Genomic DNA, 22,500 nt, shown 5'->3' with positions numbered 1-22,500 from the left:
ATTATAGCCACGTTAATAACGTTTGTAAGAAACCAAATCATTTGTAAATCCGTCCAGATTTCAGTGAGATAAGAGTATTTGTGTTCATGCAGATCATCAGGTACCACAGAGCCCTGTGACAAGATGGCCGCCGCTGACAAGATGGCAGCCGGTGACAAGATGGCCGCTGGTGACAAGATGGCCGCCGCTGACAAGATGGCCGCCGCTGATGACGTTAGAGACTCCGCCGTAAGACATCTAGCCTTTATTATGGCTATCTATGTCTCTTTCCCGGTGAGAGGTGAAGTGCGGATCACCTGAAGGCATCCGAGGTGTCCAAACTGAGCCGCCACATGGACCGCCGTGTTTCCGTTCTGGTCCAGCTCGTCCAGGGAAATGGCCTGTTCCTGCATGAACTGCAGCAGCCACAGCAGGACACGCTCCTGCAACACATGAGATCAGTCATGTGACCGCCAAGATTAGTCATGTGACCGCCGAGATTAGTCATGTGACCGCCGAGATTAGTCATGTGACCGGCTGTGATTAGTCATGTGATCGCCGAGATTAGTCATGTGACCGCCAAGATTAGTCATGTGACCGCCGAGATTAGTCATGTGACCATGGGGCCGCTCCAGTGTTAATTTTGACAGCAAATTTTGATTTAGTTTTAGTCATATTTTAGTCGCCTGAATTGTTTTTAGTGTTAGTCTCCTAAAATCTAATGAGTTTAGTTCAATTGTAATACATTACGCATTTAAGCTTCACATAACCGACGGTCACTTGAACTGACATTTTGACATCATTTTGTTTTTGACATTAAAAATACACGCAAGAGCTCAATTCACTTTTTTTTAGGGCTGTCAAAAGATTAATCGCGATAAATCGCATCCAAATAAAAGCTTGTGTTTACATAATATATGTGTGTGTACTCTGTTAATTATTATTTATATATAAATACACACACATTCATGTATATATTTAAGAAATATTTGCATGTATATACTGTATATACATTTATATAATCTATAATATATATAAATATAAATGTTTTCTATATAAAAATAATATATACATGCTTGTGTGTGTATTTATATATAAATAATAATTAACAGAGTACACACACATATATTATGTAAACACAAACTTTTATTTTGGATGCGATTAATTTTTTGACAGCCCTACTTTTTTTGTTTGTTTTTTAAAAACATCTATATAGTTTTTATAACTTTGTATTTCTGTTTTAGTCAGTAGGCCATATCAGGTTAAGCTAAAGCTTCAAATGTTTTTTTATTTAATTTAGTTAACATTTATTTAATTTCAATTAATGAAGATTTTCTTTATGGTTTTAGTGAACTATTATAACCCTGATACTTTATTGAATATGTGTCAAATACTGGTCTTTCCTCCTGACTATGAATTAAATGGGAATGAAATTAAATACAGTTTATTGTGTAAGCAAAAACGAATATATAATGCGTGACTTTTAATTATAAACAAGCTGGAAATACACCGGGACTCTTATTTTGAAATGCGCCCCTATTGCAGTTGCAGGAGCTCATTCAAGTTCAGGAGATAAAATATGCATCATTACAACCGTCTAAAACATATTACTATATAAACATCGTAAAGTAAACACTGTCATTATTCATCAGCATTAGTTCATAAACACTGGTCTGGCATAAGTGTGTGTTATTGATTGAGCCGCTCTGGAGCTGGATTGTGTGTGTGTGTTTTCCAGAGGTTAGATCAGTTCAGATCAAATGTGTTCATCTGCTCTCAGATCATCAGTTCTGACCCCATCTCTGCCCTAATCCACCCTCACTAACCTCACTATTCTCCTCTCGCTTTATCTGCTGACGAAGTTGATTTCCGTCATAGTTTTTGTCATCCAACACTAGTTTTTATTTAGTTATCGTCTCGTTTTCGTCAGAGAAAAAAAGGTCGCTGACGAAATTTATGGCGAAAATTATTGGTCAACGAAATGCCCAGTGTGCCGCTCACCTGCCCGTGGCGCCCGGCGAGGTGGATGAGGCTGGGATGTTCTCTAGTGCAGCTGAGCTCGGCGATGGCTTCGGTTTCGCTCACCATCCAGCGCACACACTCCAGGTGACCGTTCTACACAAACACAAGATCAGTCTGATTGGACACACTTCTGTACACGCCCACGAGTGCAGGATGATGTCATCACATTTTCCTGGATGGGAAGCTGTGTATTAGGGATGAATAACAGATCATTCTTTATATTTGAAAGCCCAATCTAGATCCAAATGTTTATATGATTTTTATTCTATACAGTGAACTGTGATTCCAATCAATTCAAAACCAATCTGTGCATCTGAAGTGTCTCAGCTGAAGGAAATAATACATTTATCGGCTTTAATATATCGGCCAAAAGTTCTGATCGGCCGATACGGATAACATTAAAAAGGAACATATAATCGGCCGATACCGATAACATTCAAAATTCATATATCGACAGATACGGATAACATTAAAAAGGAACATATAATCAGCCGATACCGATAACATTCAAAATTCATATATCGACAGATACCGATAACATTAAAAAGGAACATATAATCAGCCGATACCGATAACATTCAAAATTCATATATCGACAGATACCGATAACATTAAAAAGGAACATATAATCAGCCGATACCGATAACATTCAAAATTCATATATCGACAGATACCGATAACATTAAAAGGGAACATAAAATCGGCCGATACCGATAACATTAAAAATGCATATGTATCGACCGATACTGATAACATTAAAAGGGAACATAAAATCGGCCGATACCGATAACATTAAAAATGCATATGTATCGACCGATACTGATAACATTAAAAATGAACATATAATCGGTCGATACGGATAACATTAAAAAGGAACATATAATCAGCCGATACCGATAACATTCAAAATTCATATATCGACAGATACCGATAACATTAAAAGGGAACATATAATCAGCCGATACCGATAACATTAAAAATGCATATATATCGGCCGATACCGATAACATTAAAAATGCATATATATCGACCGATACTGATAACATTAAAAATGAACATATAATCGGTCGATACGGATAACATTAAAAAGGAACATATAATCGGCCGATACCGATAACATTCAAAATTCATATATCGACAGATACCGATAACATTTAAAAGGAACATATAATCGGCCGATACGGATAACATTAAAAAGGAACATATGATCGGCCGATACCGATAACATTCAAAATTCATATATCGGCCGATACGGATAACATTAAAAAGGAACATATAATCAGCCGATACGGATAACATTAAAAAGGAACATATAATCGGCCGATACCGATAACATTCAAAATTCATATATCAACAGATACCGATAACATTAAAAAGGAACATATAATCAGCCGATACCGATAACATTAAAAAGGAACATATAATCAGCCGATACCGATAACATTCAAAATTCATATATCGACAGATACCAATAACATTAAAAATGCATATATATCGACCGATACTGATAACATTAAAAATGAACATATAATCGGTCGATACCGATAACATTAAAAAAATTTATATAAACAGATACCGATAACATTAAAAATGAACAGATAATCGACCGATACCGATAACATTAAAAATTTATATATCAACAGATACCGATAACATTAAAAAGGAACATATAATCGCCCGATACCGATAACATTAAAAAGGAACATATAATCGACCGATACCGATAACATAAAAAATTCATATATCAACAGATACCGATAACATTAAAAATTCATATATCGGCTGATACCGATAACATCAAAAATGTATATATCGACAGATACTGATAACATTAAAAATGAACATATAATCGGTCGATACCGATAACATTAAAAAAATTTATATAAACAGATACCGATAACATTAAAAATGAACAGATAATCGACCGATACCGATAACATTAAAAATTTATATATCAACAGATACCGATAACATTAAAAAGGAACATATAATCGCCCGATACCGATAACATTAAAAAGGAACATATAATCGACCGATACCGATAACATAAAAAATTCATATATCAACAGATACCGATAACATTAAAAATTCATATATCGGCTGATACCGATAACATCAAAAATGTATATATCGACAGATACCGATAACATAAAAAATTTATATATCGACAGATACTGATAACATAAAAAATTAATATATCGACAGATACTGATAACATTAACAAATTAATATATCGACAGATACCAATAACATAAAAAATTCATATATCGACAGATACCGATAAAAAAAAATCATATATCGACAGATACTGATAACATAAAAAAATTCATATATCGGCCGATAACATACAAAATTAACATATATCGACAGATACCGATAACATAAAAAAGGAACATATAATCGGCCGATACCGATAACATTAAAAATGCATATATCGACCGATACTGATGACATTAAAAATGAACATATAATCGGCCGATACCGATAACATAAAAAAATCATATATCGACAGATACCGATAACATAAAAAATTCATATATCGACAGATACCGATAACAAAAAATGTATATATCGACAGATACCAATAACATTAAAAATTCATATATATCGACAGATACTGATAACATAAATTCATATATCGGCCGATAACATAAAAAATTTATATATATCGACCGATACTGATAACATTAAAAATTCATATATCGACAGATACCAATAACATTAAAAATTTATATATCGGCCGATACCAATAACATTAAAAATTCATATATCGACAGATACCAATAACATTAAAAATTTATATATCGGCCGATACCAATAACATTAAAAATTCATATACCGACGATACTGATAACATTAAAAATGAACATATAATCGGCCGATACCGATAACATAAAAAATTAATATATCGACAGATACCGATAACAAAAAATTCATATATCGACAGATACTGATAACAAAAAAAATCATATATCAACAGATACTGATAACATAAAAAATTCATATATCGGCCGATAACATAAAAATTAATATAACGACAGATACCGATAACAAAAAATTTATATATCGGCCGATACCAATAACATTAAAAATTCATATATCGACAGATACAGATAACATAAAAAATTCATATAATGCTTCATTGATGTCTTAAGACACGAAACCATCGGTTTCTGCAAGAAACCCAACAGTATTTATGTTTTTTTTTACCTCTTATCAGACGAATGTCATCTAGTATTCCCAGCGCCATAACTTCCGGCGAATAAGGTCAAAATACCGGCGCGATCATAGATATATATGCGTAGATGCCTCATTCGACCGATCCGCGCAGGCACTAATGAGGAATCTATGTATATATCTATGATCGCGTCTGTATTTTGACCTTATTCGCCGGAAGTGATGGCGCGGCTGATGCAGAGCCATAGAAAAAAATGAAATACATTTTTAAATATGGATATTTTTCTTACACGAACACGTTGATTTGCTTCAGAAGGCCTTTATTAACACCCCAGAGCCACGTGGAGCAGTTATATGATGGACAGATACACTTTTTATGGACTTCAAAAACCGAGCAACTATTACTGCAGTTATAAAGCTTGGATTAGCCTGGACTTTTGTAATATAACTCAGATTTTATTCGTCTGAGAGAAGAATGTCACACACACCTCGGATGACTTGAGGGAGAGTAAATCATGGGCTAATGTTCATTTTTGGGTGAACTATCCCTTTAAGTGTAAAATAAAAATGTTTAAATGTAAAATATTTTTCTCCTGGTCCTTTTTTTAAATAGGTCTTAATATTAAACCCTACAGATTGAGAATGTGAAGCTCATGTGTGTGTGATGGGAAGGCACAACACTTTTGGGGATGAGTGTATCTCGGTCGATACTGATATGATGGCCCTAATGTTATTGTGTTGACGCCCTTTGAGATAAAACATTTACAGTGAGACTTTAACCTCTTAACTGTCACCATACCAACGCCTGGCGCTCTTTTTTTGATCGCCTTTTTTTCGTATCATATATTTTAGTAATGATTATAAATTAGGTATCATTCGAAAGCTTACGAACTCAAAATTCATCAACCGTTTTGAATTTGGACGTTGCTTTACCATGGAAATGGTAAATTCTTCTAGCAGGCTCCTCCCCCTAGTGGGCGGTGTCATGTTTCATATTACAACATTTATTTTAACTACTTTATAATCAAAATCTTTTCTAATCTTGACAAAACACATATCGTCGGAAAGGTCTGAGTCTCAAGGGTCCATATTTGGTGACTGTATTGAGATGGAAGTGACATTTGGACAGAAATTTACAGGAAAATGCATAAAAAAAACAATCAATGGAGTTTGAATGACACCCGGTGGCTGTTTTTGGTACAGCGCCTAAACAACATCTCAATTTTTGTGATATCAACTTCAAATTTGGAACACAACTTGGCTTTGATTTTATAGTAATTTTAGATTAAAACATTTTTGTAAAATATATATTTTATATAGAATAAAAAATATTTAGTACAGCATTTTTTATTTACAGTAAATTTAGACTTCCATAACTTTTTCATATTTTAATATTTTCTGCCGAGTGTCTTCTTTGTCAAACTTAGGTCTATATTCCAAAGCATTCTGGAATTACAGCCCTTTAAGTTTGGACAGTGCATTTTCATGCGTCTTCTCAAAAAGGGGGGGGGGTTAATAGGTTAATAATTTAACAACTCGTTAGTATGTTCACGGTTCTCTGATGTCGGTTAATGTCACATGCAGATAAACAAAAATGTAAATCTGTATTTAGTAGGGATGCACCGTTTGACCGGCCAAAAACCGGACGGTTTTTGCTTCTTTTGCTTCTTTGCTTTTGCTTCGGTTTTCTTTGTATTTTTCTGCCGATTTTTCCGGAAGTGCGCCCGCGTGCACATACGCCTATATTGCAATCATTCGCGAACATGTCACTTGTGTGTTACAAACGGAAACTGGAGAACTGAGGGAAGAGACGAGATACGCTGAAGGGAATGAAGAGCCGCTTTCCTACTTGAGCTGAAGTTGCGCAAGCTGAAGTTGCGCGAGCTGAAGTTGCGTGAGCTGAAGTTGTGTGAGTTGAAGCTGCGTGAGCTGAAGTTGAGCGAGCTGAAGTTGCGCGAGCTGAAGTTGCACGAGCTGAAGTTGAGCGAGCTGAAGTTGCGCGAGCTGAAGTTGCGCGAGCTGAAGTTGCGCGAGCTGAAGTTGTTGCGCAAGCTGAAGTTGTTGCGCAAGCTGAAGTTGTTGCGCAAGCTGAAGTTGCGCGAGCTGAAGTTGAGCGAGCTGAAGTTGCGCGAGCTGAAGTTGAGCGAGCTGAAGTTGTTGCGCGAGCTGAAGTTGAGAGAGCTGAAGTTGAGCGAGCTGAAGTTGTTGCGCGAGCTGAAGTTGTTCGAGCTGAAGTTGTTGCGCGAGCTGAAGTTGAGCGAGCTGAAGTTGAGCGAGCTGAAGTTGCGCGAGCTGAAGTTGTTGCGCGAGCTGAAGTTGAGCGAGCTGAAGTTGCGCGAGCTGAAGTTGTTGCGCGAGCTGAAGATGAGCGAGCTGAAGTTGCGCGAGCTGAAGTTGTTGCGCGAGCTGAAGTTGCGCGAGCTGAAGTTGAGCGAGCTGAAGTTGCGCGAGCTGAAGTTGCGCGAGCTGAAGTTGAGCGAGCTGAAGTTGTTGCGCGAGCTGAAGTTGAGAGAGCTGAAGTTGAGCGAGCTGAAGTTGTTGCGCGAGCTGAAGTTGAGCGAGCTGAAGTTGCGCGAGCTGAAGTTGTTGCGCGAGCTGAAGATGAGCGAGCTGAAGTTGCGCGAGCTGAAGTTGTTGCGCGAGCTGAAGTTGCGCGAGCTGAAGTTGCGCGAGCTGAAGTTGCGCGAGCTGAAGTTGTGCGAGCTGAAGTTGTTGCGCGAGCTGAAGTTGCGCAAGCTAAAGTTGCGCGAGCTCACCTCTCCGCCTCCTGATACTGAGCGTTTGTTCAGCTCAGCTTCTCACGTGTTGGATCGGATGAGAACGAAACAGACTAACTTGTGACAAAGCCGAAATACTTCTTTTTGTAGCCTAAAGAAGAACATGCTGCACTTTAGAAATGAAATACTGTCAGTTCTGTAGCCTATAGGATGATCATTTTTATTTTACCTTAAAATTACATAGACTTAATTTGATTTAAAAAGCACCTGCTGGAGCATCTTAGTTTTTTTCGTTGCACTAAACATTATTTGATTTAACATTTTGGAACAATTATATACTTTGGTTTTATTTAATTTCACTGGTAAAGACTTTTTTTCTTTACACTGAATTTAAAAACAAATGCTGATTTAAGGAACATCTTTGTTTGGATTGCAGAATATGCAGATGTTGCCTTTTCATTTCCAATTCAATTTCCCGTTAATTTCAGATTGCGGACTTGTTTTCATTTTGCCAAAAGCCAATTTAGCCTGTTAAATACCAAATAAACATCTTGTTCATGTATACTTTCGTTCTTTTATTGTGTAAAAAAAAAAAATCGGAAATCGGTATCGGAATCAGCCATGTAAAATCATGATCGGTGCATAACTAGTATTTAACAAAAAACTGTTTGTGTACATCACAAGCATTACTGATGCACATGGTAATAAATTATTTAGATTTTTTAAATGCATTTTTTCCATGCAGTGAAGTTTAATATCACTAAAGTTCAATACCTACCATAAAAACAGTCCATATAAAGCAATGCAATGGTCTAAAACTTAGTATGTAGTGCAGAATGTAGACTTTTTATGGTGCCTTTCGAGTGGTTATAGTATTTGTCCTTTCAGGAGCTTGTCAATATATTCACAACAGCTATTACACATTTTATTCATATTTCTTAATATTGTGTTTTTACTGTATTTTTAATCAAATAAATCCAGCCTTCTCTTTTCAAAAACCTTTAAAAAGTCTTAATTATTTTGAACTGTTATTGCTAGTGTGTAAAATAATGCATGTGAACTAACTAGAAAATGATAGCCAATATTTATTTTAGTATATGACACGTTCCTTCACGGGACATAGGCTACTTGAATATGAAAGTTTTACCATGTTTTAGTGAAGATAATATTTTGAGTTTTATGAATCATTTTCAAATGACTGTTATATCACTGAAGAAAGCCTGGAAACAGATACACAAACATTCACTCTGATATGCTGAAAACTGAAAAAGTTCTCCCCAGACCCCTAGCGGCCCCGGATCATCACCGCCCAGACCCCTAGCGTCCCCTAGGGCCCCGGATCATCACCGCCCAGACCCCTAGCGCCCCCTAGGGCCCCGGATCATCACCGCCCAGACCCCTAGCGCCCCCTAGGGCCCCGGATCATCACCGCCCAGACCCCTAGCGCCCCCTAGGGCCCCGGATCATCACCGTCCAGACCCCTAGCGTCCCCTAGGGCCCCGGATCAACACCGCCCAGACCCCTAGCGCCCCCTAGGGCCCCGGATCATCACCGTCCAGACCCCTAGCGTCCCCTAGGGCCCCGGATCATCACCGTCCAGACCCCTAGCGTCCCCTAGGGCCCCGGATCAACACCGCCCAGACCCCTAGCGCCCCCTAGGGCCCCGGATCATCACCGTCCAGACCCCTAGCGTCCCCTAGGGCCCCGGATCATCACCACCCAGACCCCTAGCGTCCCCTAGGGCCCCGGATCATCACCGCCCAGACCCCTAGCGCCCCCTAGGGCCCCGGATCATCACCGTCCAGACCCCTAGCGTCCCCTAGGGCCCCGGATCATCACCACCCAGACCCCTAGCGCCCCCTAGGGCCCCGGATCAACACCGTCCAGACCCCTAGCGTCCCCTAGGGCCCCGGATCAACACCGCCCAGACCCCTAGCGCCCCCTAGGGCCCCGGATCATCACCGTCCAGACCCCTAGCGTCCCCTAGGGCCCCGGATCATCACCACCCAGACCCCTAGCGTCCCCTAGGGCCCCGGATCATCACCGCCCAGACCCCTAGCGCCCCCTAGGGCCCCGGATCATCACCGTCCAGACCCCTAGCGTCCCCTAGGGCCCCGGATCATCACCACCCAGACCCCTAGCGTCCCCTAGGGCCCCGGATCAACACCGTCCAGACCCCTAGCGTCCCCTAGGGCCCCGGATCATCACCGCCCAGACCCCTAGCGCCCCCTAGGGCCCCGGATCATCACCGCCCAGACCCCTAGCGGCCCCTAGGGCCCCAGATCCTCACCGCCCAGACCCCTAGCGCCCCCTAGGGCCCCGGATCATCACCGCCCAGACCCCTAGCGCCCCCCTAGGGCCCCGGATCATCACCGCCCAGACCCCTAGCGCCCCCTAGGGCCCCGGATCAACACCGCCCAGACTCCTAGCGCCCCCTAGGGCCCCGGATCATCACCGCCCAGACCCCTAGCGCCCCCTAGGGCCCCGGATCCTCACCGCCCAGACCCCTAGCGCCCCCTAGGGCCCCGGATCATCACCGCCCAGACCCCGGGGTGAGGAACACATACCCGTACGCTGAGGCCCGCTGGGGTGAGCTGGTTCTGGTTCCGCTCGTTCAGCCAGTCCTCGCCCATGAGCTGGGTCAGGTGCTGCAGGCAGGCGGTGTGACCCTGGGCCGCACACACGTGCAACAGGTTATTCCCGTCCTCGTCCCGGATCCGCTCCAGGTTCTCCGTGGCGAAGTGAGGCTGCACAGACACACATGGGGGATTACTAAACTTCTGCTTTTTGGGATATGACCTGTCATTCGAACTGTAAACGGTTTCAGTCGTCAGTGGTTCAGTCTCACTTCCTGCTGAATCTAAATAGGTTTGTAGATAATTAGCATAATGCCCGCCCTATGGTCTTGATTGGCTGAACAGCGTCTCTTTGCCCCACCCTCACTCACGGTACCTAATTTGCATAATACCTGCCCTCTGGTCGTGATTGGCTGAACAGCGTCTCTTTGCCCCGCCCTCACTCACTGTACCTAATTTGCATAATACCTGCCCTCTGGTCGTGATTGGCTGAACAGCGTCTCTTAGCCCCGCACTCACTCACTGTAGTTAATTTGCATAATGCCCGCCCTATGGTCTTGATTGGCTGAACAGTGCCTCTTTGCCCCACCCTCACTCACTGTAGTTCATTTGCATAATGCCCACCCTATGGTCTTGACTGGCTGAACAGCGTCTTTTTGCCCCGCCCTAACTCACTGTAGTTCATTTGCATAATGCCCACCCTATGGTCTTGACTGGCTGAACAGCGTCTCTTTGCCCCGCCCTCACTCACTGTAGTTAATTTGCATAATGCCCGCCCTATGGTCATGATTGGCTGAACAGCGTCTCTTAGCCCCGCCCTTACTCACTGTAGTCGTCTCTAACACTGGAAGAGTTTGGTTGGTGTTGGTCATGTGGTGAAGACGCTGTTTTCTGCTGAGATTGAGATGGTCAAACCCACGCCATCGCTACTAATCGTATCACTGAGATTCAGATATGATAATGAGTGCTTGCTTTCTGACCAATCAGAGCAGAGCAGCTCTCAGAGAGGCGGGGTTTAGAGAGACGGATCTACAAACGTAGCGTTTCAGACACTGAGAGAAGAGCTGATGCTTCAAATGTGTTTTGTTGGCAATCTGCGTGAAAGTGCATATAATGTGAACAACACCAACGTATAGTGTGTGTGTGTGTGTGAGTGAGTGTGTGTGTGTGTGTCTTTAGCTCCGCCCACTGCTCTCCTCCACGAGCTCGGCTGTGTTCAGAAAGAATCGGTTCAGTGTTTCTGTCTTTTATAAATCTGATAAACTAAAGACTCTTGGGAGATATGAAGGATCAACACTACTCTAGAGATACTCAAGACTAACACCAGACTGTGTGTGTGTGTGTGTGTGTGTGTGTGTGTGTGTGTGTGTGTGTGTGTGTGTGTGTGTGTGTGTGTGTGTGTGTGGACTGGTAATCATCACGTTATGGGGACAAAATGTCCCCACAAAGATGGCAATATCCGAAATCCTCATCCTTGTGGGGACATTTTTAGGTCCCCATGAGGAAAACATCTTATAAATCAGACTAAGTGATGTTTTTTGAAAATGTAAAATTGCAGAATGTCTCCTGTGATGGGTAGGTTTAGGGGCAGGGGCAGTGTAGGGGGATAGAATATACGGTATGTACGGTATAAAAACCATTACGCCTATGGAAAGTCCCCATAAAAGATGAAAACACTACATGTGTGTGTGTGTGTGTGTGTGTGATGGGTAGGTTTAGGGGTAAGGGCAGTTAGTGTGTGTGTGAGTGTGTGTGTGTGTGTGTGATGGGTAGGTTTAGGGGTAGGGGCAGTGTGTGTGTGTGTGTGTGTGTGTGTGATGGGTAGGTTTAGGGGTAGGGGCAGTGTGTGTGTGTGTGTGTGTGTGTGTGTGTGTGTGATGGGTAGGTTTAGGGACAGGGGCAGTGTGTGTGTGTGTGTGTGTGTGTGTGTGTGTGTGTGTGTGTGTGTGTGTGTGTGTGTGTGTGTGTGTGTGTGTGATGGGTAGGTTTAGGGGTAGGGGCAGTGTGTGTGTGTGTGTGTGTGTGTGTGATGGGTAGGTTTAGGGGTAAGGGCAGTTAGTGTGTGTATGTGTGATGGGTAGGTTTAGGGGCAGGGGCAGTGTGTGTGTGTGTGTGTGTGTTTGTGTGAGATGGGTAGGTTTAGGGACAGGGGCAGTGTGTGTGTGTGTGTGTGTGATGGGTAGGTTTAGGGGCAGGGGCAGGGGCAGTGTGTGTGTGCGTGTGTGTGTGTGTGTGTGTGTGTGTGATGGGTAGGTTTAGGGGCAGGGGCAGTGTAGGGGGATAAAAAATACAGTTTGTACGGTATAAAAACCATTACGCCTATGGAATGTCCCTACATTTCACAAAAAAAACCCAGTGTGTGTGTGATGACCCTATAATAGACGTTAACTGATGGCGGCTGTGGCACTCGTACCAGCAGTGAGATCTGCCCCTCTCTCACGATGTTCAGGATGTTCTGCGTCTTCTTGGCTTCTTCATCGCCGTCTCCAAACGCTCGGAAGCCTCCCCTCGTGGCTCTGGATCCCTGGAGCGGGAACGCCTGCCCGGCGTCGGCTGGGGATTTGTCCGGGAAGGGCAGCTTCTCCATCTCTGAGGCGTGGCCGTGCTCGAACGCCGCACTCTGAGCCCTGAGATCCATCGACTTTGACTTCCTGATGTCGGGCCAGAACTGTGTCCCGCCGCTCAGGCTCTCAGAGTGTGTGAGCGCTCCTCCTCCTCCTCCTCCACCTCCTCCTCCACCTCCTCTCCGCCTCTCTGAGGCTGTGCGGGGCAGTGAGGCCGTCTGCTGACTGGACTTGATATAGGGCACGTCCAGGATCTCGTCCATGTCCAGGTCGTAGTGCTCCAGCTCTCCGAACAGAGCCGTGTTCCCGGAGCCTTTGCTCTTCGGGGAGGTGGAGGCGTCCTCTTTACTCCGCTCCGCGTTCTGCTCGCCGCTCTTCCCGTCCGCCTCCGCCTCCGCCTCCTCCGGCTGGTGTTTGAGGGGCGACACGCGCTTGACGGGACGGAATTTGCTGTAGACATCTGCGATGCCGGTGGGTTTGATTCCCGCTCCGCCGTGTGGCGCCACCGGACGACCCCAGTTGATGGCTGGAGCTGAAACACAACACAGAATGATCACTTATATCACATACACATGAATTCAAGGCTTGGTTCGGTTATAATGAAGTGTCCCACAGTCCAGAGATGTTCACAAGTCTTTCATCTGGAGTCCGAGTCAAGTCTGAAGTCTTTAAGCTGGAGTCCGAGTCAAGTCTGAAGTCTTTAAGCTGGAGTCCGATTCAAGTCTGAAGTCTTTCATCTGGAGTCCGAGTCAAGTCTGAAGTCTTTCATCTGGAGTCCGAGTCAAGTCTGAAGTCTTTAAGCTGGAGTCCGAGTCAAGTCTGAAGTCTTTCATCTGGAGTCCGAGTCAAGTCTGAAGTCTTTCATCTGGAGTCCGAGTCTAGTCTGAAGTCTTTAAGCTGGAGTCCGAGTCAAGTCTGAAGTCTTTCATCTGGAGTCCGAGTCAAGTCTGAAGTCTTTAAGCTGGAGTCCGAGTCAAGTCTGAAGTCTTTAAGCTGGAGTCCGAGTCAAGTCTGAAGTCTTTCATCTGGAGTCCGAGTCAAGTCTGAAGTCTTTCATCTGGAGTCCGAGTCAAGTCTGAAGTCTTTCATCTGGAGTCCGAGTCTAGTCTGAAGTCTTTCATCTGGAGTCCGAGTCAAGTCTGAAGTCTTTCATCTGGAGTCCGAGTCAAGTCTGAAGTCTTTCATCTGGAGTCCGAGTCAAGTCTGAAGTCTTTCATCTGGAGTCCGAGTCTAGTCTGAAGTCTTTCATCTGGAGTCCGAGTCAAGTCTGAAGTCTTTCATCTGGAGTCCGAGTCAAGTCTAAAGTCTTTAAGCTGGAGTCCGATTCAAGTCTGAAGTCTTTAAGCTGGAGTCCGATTCAAGTCTGAAGTCTTTAAGCTGGAGTCCGAGTCAAGTCTGAAGTCTTTAAGCTGGAGTCCGAGTCTAGTCTGAAGTCTTTCATCTGGAGTCCGATTCAAGTCTGAAGTCTTTCAGCTGGAGTCCGAGTCTAGTCTGAAGTCTTTCATCTGGAGTCCGATTCAAGTCTGAAGTCTTTAAGCTGGAGTCCGAGTCTAGTCTGAAGTCTTTCATCTGGAGTCCGAGTCAAGTCTGAAGTCTTTCATCTGGAGTCCGATTCAAGTCTGAAGTCTTTAAGCTGGAGTCCGAGTCTAGTCTGAAGTCTTTCATCTGGAGTCCGAGTCAAGTCTGAAGTCTTTCATCTGGAGTCCGAGTCAAGTCTGAAGTCTTTAAGCTGGAGTCCGAGTCAAGTCTGAAGTCTTTAAGCTAGAGTCCGATTCAAGTCTGAAGTCTTTAAGCTGGAGTCCGAGTCAAGTCTGGAGTCTTTAAGCTGGAGTCCGAGTCAAGTCTGGAGTCTTTAAGCTGGAGTCCGAGTCAAGTCTGAAGTCTTTAAGCTGGAGTCCGAGTCAAGTCTGAAGTCTTTAAGCTGGAGTCCGAGTCAAGTCTGAAGTCCTTAAGCTGGAGTCCGAGTCAAGTCTGAAGTCTTTAAGCTGGAGTCCGAGTCAAGTCTGGAGTCTTTAAGCTGGAGTCCGAGTCAAGTCTGGAGTCTTTAAGCTGGAGTCCGAGTCAAGTCTGAAGTCTTTCAGCTGGAGTCCGAGTCAAGTCTGAAGTCTTTAAGCTGGAGTCCGAGTCAAGTCTGAAGTCTTTCATCTGGAGTCCGAGTCAAGTCTGAAGTCTTTCATCTGGAGTCCGAGTCTAGTCTGAAGTCTTTCATCTGGAGTCCGAGTCTAGTCTGAAGTCTTTCAGCTGGAGTCCGAGTCAAGTCTGAAGTCTTTCAGCTGGAGTCCGAGTCAAGTCTGAAGTCTTTCATTTGGAGTCCGAGTCTAGTCTGAAGTCTTTCATCTGGAGTCCGAGTCAAGTCTGAAGTCTTTAAGCTGGAGTCCGAGTCTAGTCTGAAGTCTTTCATCTGGAGTCCGATTCAAGTCTGAAGTCTTTCAGCTGGAGTCCGAGTCTAGTCTGAAGTCTTTCATCTGGAGTCCGATTCAAGTCTGAAGTCTTTAAGCTGGAGTCCGAGTCTAGTCTGAAGTCTTTCATCTGGAGTCCGAGTCAAGTCTGAAGTCTTTCATCTGGAGTCCGATTCAAGTCTGAAGTCTTTAAGCTGGAGTCCGAGTCTAGTCTGAAGTCTTTCATCTGGAGTCCGAGTCAAGTCTGAAGTCTTTCATCTGGAGTCCGAGTCAAGTCTGAAGTCTTTAAGCTGGAGTCCGAGTCAAGTCTGAAGTCTTTAAGCTAGAGTCCGATTCAAGTCTGAAGTCTTTAAGCTGGAGTCCGAGTCAAGTCTGGAGTCTTTAAGCTGGAGTCCGAGTCAAGTCTGGAGTCTTTAAGCTGGAGTCCGAGTCAAGTCTGAAGTCTTTAAGCTGGAGTCCGAGTCAAGTCTGAAGTCTTTAAGCTGGAGTCCGAGTCAAGTCTGAAGTCCTTAAGCTGGAGTCCGAGTCAAGTCTGAAGTCTTTAAGCTGGAGTCCGAGTCAAGTCTGGAGTCTTTAAGCTGGAGTCCGAGTCAAGTCTGGAGTCTTTAAGCTGGAGTCCGAGTCAAGTCTGAAGTCTTTCAGCTGGAGTCCGAGTCAAGTCTGAAGTCTTTAAGCTGGAGTCCGAGTCAAGTCTGAAGTCTTTCATCTGGAGTCCGAGTCAAGTCTGAAGTCTTTCATCTGGAGTCCGAGTCTAGTCTGAAGTCTTTCATCTGGAGTCCGAGTCTAGTCTGAAGTCTTTCAGCTGGAGTCCGAGTCAAGTCTGAAGTCTTTCAGCTGGAGTCCGAGTCAAGTCTGAAGTCTTTCATTTGGAGTCCGAGTCTAGTCTGAAGTCTTTCATCTGGAGTCCGAGTCAAGTCTGAAGTCTTTCAGCTGGAGTCCGAGTCAAGTCTGAAGTCTTTCATTTGGAGTCCGAGTCTAGTCTGAAGTCTTTCATCTGGAGTCCGAGTCTAGTCTGAAGTCTTTCATCTGGAGTCCGAGTCAAGTCTGAAGTCTTTCATCTGGAGTCCGAGTCAAGTCTGAAGTCTTTAAGCTGGAGTCCGAGTCAAGTCTGAAGTCTTTAAGCTGGAGTCCGAGTCAAGTCTGAAGTCTTTAAGCTGGAGTCCGAGTCAAGTCTGAAGTCTTTAAGCTGGAGTCCGAGTCAAGTCTGAAGTCTTTCATCTGGAGTCCGAGTCAAGTCTGAAGTCTTTAAGCTGGAGTCCGAGTCAAGTCTGAAGTCTTTAAGCTGGAGTCCGAGTCAAGTCTGAAGTCTTTCATCTGGAGTCCGAGTCAAGTCTGAAGTCTTTCATCTGGAGTCCGAGTCAAGTCTGAAGTCTTTCATCTGGAGTCCGAGTCAAGTCTGAAGTCTTTCATCTGGAGTCCGAGTCAAGTCTGAAGTCTTTCATCTGGAGTCCGAGTCAAGTCTGAAGTCTTTCATCTGGAGTCCGAGTCAAGTCTGAAGTCTTTAAGCTGGAGTCCGAGTCAAGTATGGCTGCAGCTATCGATTATTTTTGTAATCGATTAATCAGATTTTTTTTAAAATCCTTTTTTTTAACAACCAACTTGAGAGAGACGAGTGTGCATGCGTGTGTGTGTGAAGGTTTTTTTTTTTTAGGCTATACTCTCTTACAAAACGTGAATACCGTACTATTTAAAAACATCAAAGCTAAACATCATATCTAGTCAAACCGCATCACGGCATCGCTACAAATATAGTATGGGATTAAAATCAGCGAACAACAATGTATAGGCTTATGTGGCGTTCACACCGGACGCGATTTGCGCTAATCGCGCGAAGGTGGACGCTTGAACATTTTGAGTTTACTCGCTTCAATCGTGCGTGACATTCACTGCACAACAGACGTGATTCTCCTCATGGGCGGAGCTTCTGCCAGCAGCTCGTCTCGTTGAGAAATGTCTGACATGGGCTGTGTTTACACGTCTTTTTTTTGTTAAAATCTACTGTTAATGTGTGACAAAACGTAGTTTTAAAACTTTTTCAGCCGATAATGTAGTTGTTTAAAGCTCAAATCTGTGGTTTATTTATATAAAGAGTGTCTATTTGAACATGTGATCTGGTGTGTGTGTGTGTGTGTGTGTGTGAGCTCCAGTGGATCAGCGGCGCTCATTAACCCGGTGAGATCAGCCTTTCCTCAGCCAGTTCTTCTGCCGCTGGCTCTGATGTCTCTGTGGCGGCTCCAGATATAATTCGTCTTGTAACGGCCGATCTTTGCTCTCATGGATCTATAATTTGTTCCCTGGCAAATCGTTTAGACTGAGGGCAAAGATAAGTTTCATTACTTTATATCTTTAGGCTATAACTGTACGTTGCAGTTGTAACGTTAGCCGACTAGCACTGACTTTGAATGTTTGACTGAATTGTTTGCTTTATTTCATGTGTAGCTTATTATACCTTTTACTTATACTTTTGTATTATTGATCAAACATAAACTTGCATTTAACAAAAAGAGACTGGGTTGTGTTTCATGTCATTTAATGTTATCACAGTGATAATCATATTGTCTGAACCACAGATACAGATTTTCTCCTCATTGTTGTCACTACTAGAGCAAGCTCCTGATTGGTTAACGCGGCGCGAAATATCCGCCAAAGTTCAGATTTTTCAACTTGAGCGATTCGCACGTTCAAAACGCTCAATTCGCGTCCTTCGCGCCGTCTCAATCGCGTGAATCGCCCGAATCTCGCCGCCTCATTCGCGTGAATCGCGCCGCAGAATGCCATTTCGCGTCTCTGCATTGACTTAACATGTAAATCACTCGCGCGAATCGCGTCCGATGTGAACGCACCATTAGGCTACGTTTCAGCGACGCTTGGTGAAACCGCATGGAGCGGATGTTTTCGGTTCAGATGCTGAATCATTGAAGTCGTCCTGCTGTGGAATGCAAGGTCTAGTTTGCAGTAGACACACATTGTTCTCTTCTTTTTTAAAGGGTTAGTTCACCCAAAAATGAAAATTCCGTCATTAATGACTGAGCCTCATATCGTTGGACACCCGTCAGACCTCCGTTCATCTTCAGACACAAATGAAGATATTTTAGTGTAAATCTGATGCTCTGAAAGGCCTCCATTGGCTCAACTTTACACTCTCAAGACCCTTAAAAGACACTAAAGACTAAAGTTACAAAGTCCATCTCACTACAGCGGCTCTACAATAACTTTATGAAGACGAGAATAGTTTTTGTGCGCAAAAAAACCCTAAATAACGACTTATATAGTGATGACGATTTCAAAACACGGCATCATGAAGCTTCGAAGCGTTATGAATCAGTGAGTCGAATCATGATTCGGATCGCGTGTCAAACCGCCAAACTGCTGAAATTTGGCGATCCAAACCGCTGAATCGACTCACTGATTCATAACGCTCTGAACCGCTGAATCGACTCACTGATTCATAACGCTCTGAACCGCTGAATCGACTCGCTGATTCATAACGCTCTGAACCGCTGAATCGACTCACTGATTCATAACGCTCTGAACCGCTGAATCGACTCACTGATTCATAACGCTTCGAAGCTTCATGAGGCCGTGTTTTGAAATCGTCATCACTATATAAGTCGTTATTTAGGGTTTTTTTGCGCACAGAAACTATTCTCGTCTTCATAAAGTTATTGTAGAGCCGCTGTAGTGAGATGGACTTTGTAACTTTAGTCTTTAGTGTCTTTTAAGGGTCTTGAGAGTGTAAAGTTGAGCCAATGGAGGCCTTTCAGAGCATCAGATTTACACTAAAATATCTTCATTTGTGTCTGAAGATGAACGGAGGTCTGACGGGTGTCCAACCACATGAGGCTCAGTCATTAATGACACAATTTACATTTTTGGGTGAACTAACCCTTTAAGATTGTAATGATTCCAAACTTTAGACATTCTCTGCCGTTTATGGACATACTCCAACTAAATTCAAAATGTATCTCGCGCTATGGTGTGCTTCCGGAACATTGAACAGCGGTCCATGTGAATCAGATCCCTGCGCGTCATAGGAATTTAACGAGGAATATTTGTAATCGAGTTAATCGAGTAACTCGATGAATCGTTTCAGGCCTAGAGTCGAGTCTTAAGTCATTTTATGTCTTACAAAAAAAAAAAATCATATTCAAAAATCCTTTTTTTTTTTATAGACAAAAATGACCTTTCTATCATATGTTTTGTTTGTAATAAAAGTCCTAAGATGTAAGGGATACATCCAGCCTTACGTTATAAATTATAATCCATTATAATGCAAAATAAAAAAAAACTATTGTCCTGGCAACAAGACAAGTAGCTATTTTCAATACAGTCGCTAAGTGGACACAAGATTATTTATATATACATAATAATTATACAGAGTACACACATATATAACATTTTTTGATTCGGACGAAACTGAAAAGTCCGAAAATCCGGACCAAACAAGCTAGGTGTGAAAGCGCCCTAAAACTAGCTCACACTGATGGATGGAGTGAGCCGTACCTGGTCTCTCGTCGCTCTGTCCATCGTGTCTTCGGCACAGCTCCGGAATGCTCTTGTACTGTGATGGGAGAAATCAGGACGTGTTAAAGTTAATATAAGTTAAATAAGACGGCCAGCACTTAAAGGCGCAGTGTGTAATTATTAGTCTCAGAGGCGTGTCTTGACTCGTGAGTGGGCGGAGCTTTTATTCTGCCGCGAGCGCTTCTTCCGCTCATGTGTGTGTGTGTGTGTGTGTGTTTGATCCTCTCACAAACATGTGAGTGTGTTAAAGTGATGTTGTAATGTTGGCTGGGCGCTACTATGAGACACTTGTTCACACTACAGTGATCATATGAGGCGGGAAAACATGGCATTCTGGGTAAATCAACAACAGCAGATTTACACAATCAGACTAACTGTGTTGAGCTGGAGAACAATGAGGAGTTTCTGTCCATCACAAACATTCACATTTGGGATAAAGTCAACACAATATATATAATACTGATCTAGAGGATATTAATCCAGAAATCTTACATATTGTGCCTTTAATGTACACTCAACATCTCACACAAAGGCTTCATAAGTTGATAATTAAATTATAAAAATGAAAGATTGAAACAAATACATTTAAAATAAAAACAAATAAAAATTAAATGCATACTAAAATTAAATCATAAAATGAAATAAATAAATCTTTTAAAATAAATGTTTGCATTTACTAAAGAAAATTCATTAAATCATGAAAAACGAAAGATTGAAAATAATTTAAAATAAAATGCATACTAAAAACAAATCATACATATTTTAAAATTAAATGAACATTTAAAATAAAGTTTAACATTTACTAAAAAAATCATTAAATCAAAAATGAAAGATTGAAATATAAATAAATAAAATACTTAATAAAAAAAATTATTAAAACATTAAAGCGTAAAATAAAAACAAATCAAACATAAAATGCCCACTAAAAATTCATTAAATCATAAAAATTAATAATTAAAATAAATTATTGTAAAATAAAAATAAATAAAAATAAAATGCTTACTAAATCCTAAAATCATAAAAATGAAAAAAGTTGAAATATTTAAAATAAAGTTTAAAATAAATTTTAGCATTTACTAAATAAAATTATGAAAAACGAAAGATTGAAAATAATTTAAAATAAAAACAAATTAAAATTAAATAAAATACATAATAAAAAAATCATAAAAATTAAATGAACATTTAAAATAAATATTTAAAATAAAGTGTAACATTTACTAAAAAAAAAAAACTAAAGATTGAAATAAATAATAAATAAAGAAAATCTAAATAAAACATTATTAAAACAGCTTAAAATAAAAATAGATAATTTCTAAATAAAAACAAATCCAACACGAAATGCTCACTAAAACCTAAAATCATAAAAATGAAAAAAAGTAAAATATTATTTATTAAAAAAAGTTTAGCATTTACAAAAAAAATCTAAATCATAAAAAACATACTTAGAAACACTTAGAAAAAACATTAAAGCGTAAAATAGATTATTTAAAAATACTTACCAGAAAAACAAATCTAAAATAAAATGCGTACTAAAAGTTAATTAAATCATGAAAATTATGTAAAATAAAAATATCTCAATAAAACACACTAATCATAATACATAAATAAAAAAACTTCCAAATAAGAAATAAATCAAAACAACAGTAAAGAAGATGAAATATGTCATGTGACCATTGACCGACATCAGTGAACCGGGAACGTGAAATATTGACCTTTGAACTCAGAGGTTTGGGAACTGCGAAACTACTCACAGGTAAATCATCCGTGAAGTCGATCTCGTCCAGATCCAGGTATTCAGGAGCGTCCATCTTCAGCCAGCATTCTGAGAACACACACACACACACACACACACACCAGCCAAACATGAGTAACACGACGCTTTAATGTATTTTACGCTTTAATGTTTTAATGTTTTTTGTAAGTGTTTTATTTAAATATTATTTATGTTTTTTATGATTTAGATTTTTTTTTGTAAATGCTAAACTTTTTTTAATAAATAATATTTTACTTTTTTTCATTTTTATGATTTTAGGTTTTAGTGAGCATTTCATGCTAGATTTGTTTTTATTTAGAAATTATCTATTTTAAGCTGTTTTAATAATGTTTTATTTAGATTTTCTTTCTTTCTTATTTATTTCAATCTTTCATTTTTTATTAATTTTTTTTGTAAATGTTAAACTTTATTTTAAATGTTCATTTAATTTTTTGATTTTTTTATTATGCATTTTATTTAATTTGAATTTGTTTTTATTTTAAATTATTTTCAATCTTTCGTTTTTCATGATTTAATGAATTTTATTTAGTAAATGCTAAAATTTATTTTAAACTTTATTTTAAATATTTAAACTTTTTTCATTTTTATGATTTTAGGATTCGGCGAGGGGCGGGGCTTGCTCTCATCCGTCAGCACCGGATTGGACAGCGGAAAGTGGGCGTGGCTACAAAAGAAGGACTGGTAATAAAACTAATGATAGTCGTTATTTAGCCACGCCCGTTTGGCGTCCATGACGTCAGATGAAAAGAAACTTATTTATATTTTGAT

The 22,500-nt window shown here is 41.3% G+C and overlaps 1 protein-coding gene across 1 annotated transcript in view; it reads right to left on the bottom strand.

Annotated features, from left to right (window-relative positions):
• Positions 1–257: 257 nt before the first annotated feature.
• sncaip (synuclein, alpha interacting protein) overlaps positions 258–22,500 on the bottom strand; it is a gene marked incomplete at its 3' end in the record, with an annotated part of 22,729 nt that continues 486 nt past the window's right edge. The window contains exons 2-7 of the mRNA XM_079826300.1: positions 21,710–21,780; positions 19,938–19,995; positions 12,885–13,567; positions 10,463–10,642; positions 1,981–2,094; positions 258–422 (exon numbers count right to left, since the gene is read on the bottom strand). Of these exons, the coding sequence (XP_079682426.1) occupies positions 258–422; positions 1,981–2,094; positions 10,463–10,642; positions 12,885–13,567; positions 19,938–19,995; positions 21,710–21,766 (1,257 nt within the window). The 5' untranslated portion in view covers positions 21,767–21,780. The remainder of the gene's footprint in view (positions 423–1,980; positions 2,095–10,462; positions 10,643–12,884; positions 13,568–19,937; positions 19,996–21,709; positions 21,781–22,500) is intronic.

The sequence above is a fragment of the Gobio gobio genome (genome assembly GCF_949357685.1).
Source record: "Gobio gobio genome assembly, chromosome: 10".
NCBI classification, from domain to species: domain Eukaryota; kingdom Metazoa; phylum Chordata; class Actinopteri; order Cypriniformes; family Gobionidae; genus Gobio; species Gobio gobio.
The sequence above is the reverse complement of the archived record's forward strand: the minus strand, read 5'-3'. Positions and strand labels throughout refer to the sequence as shown.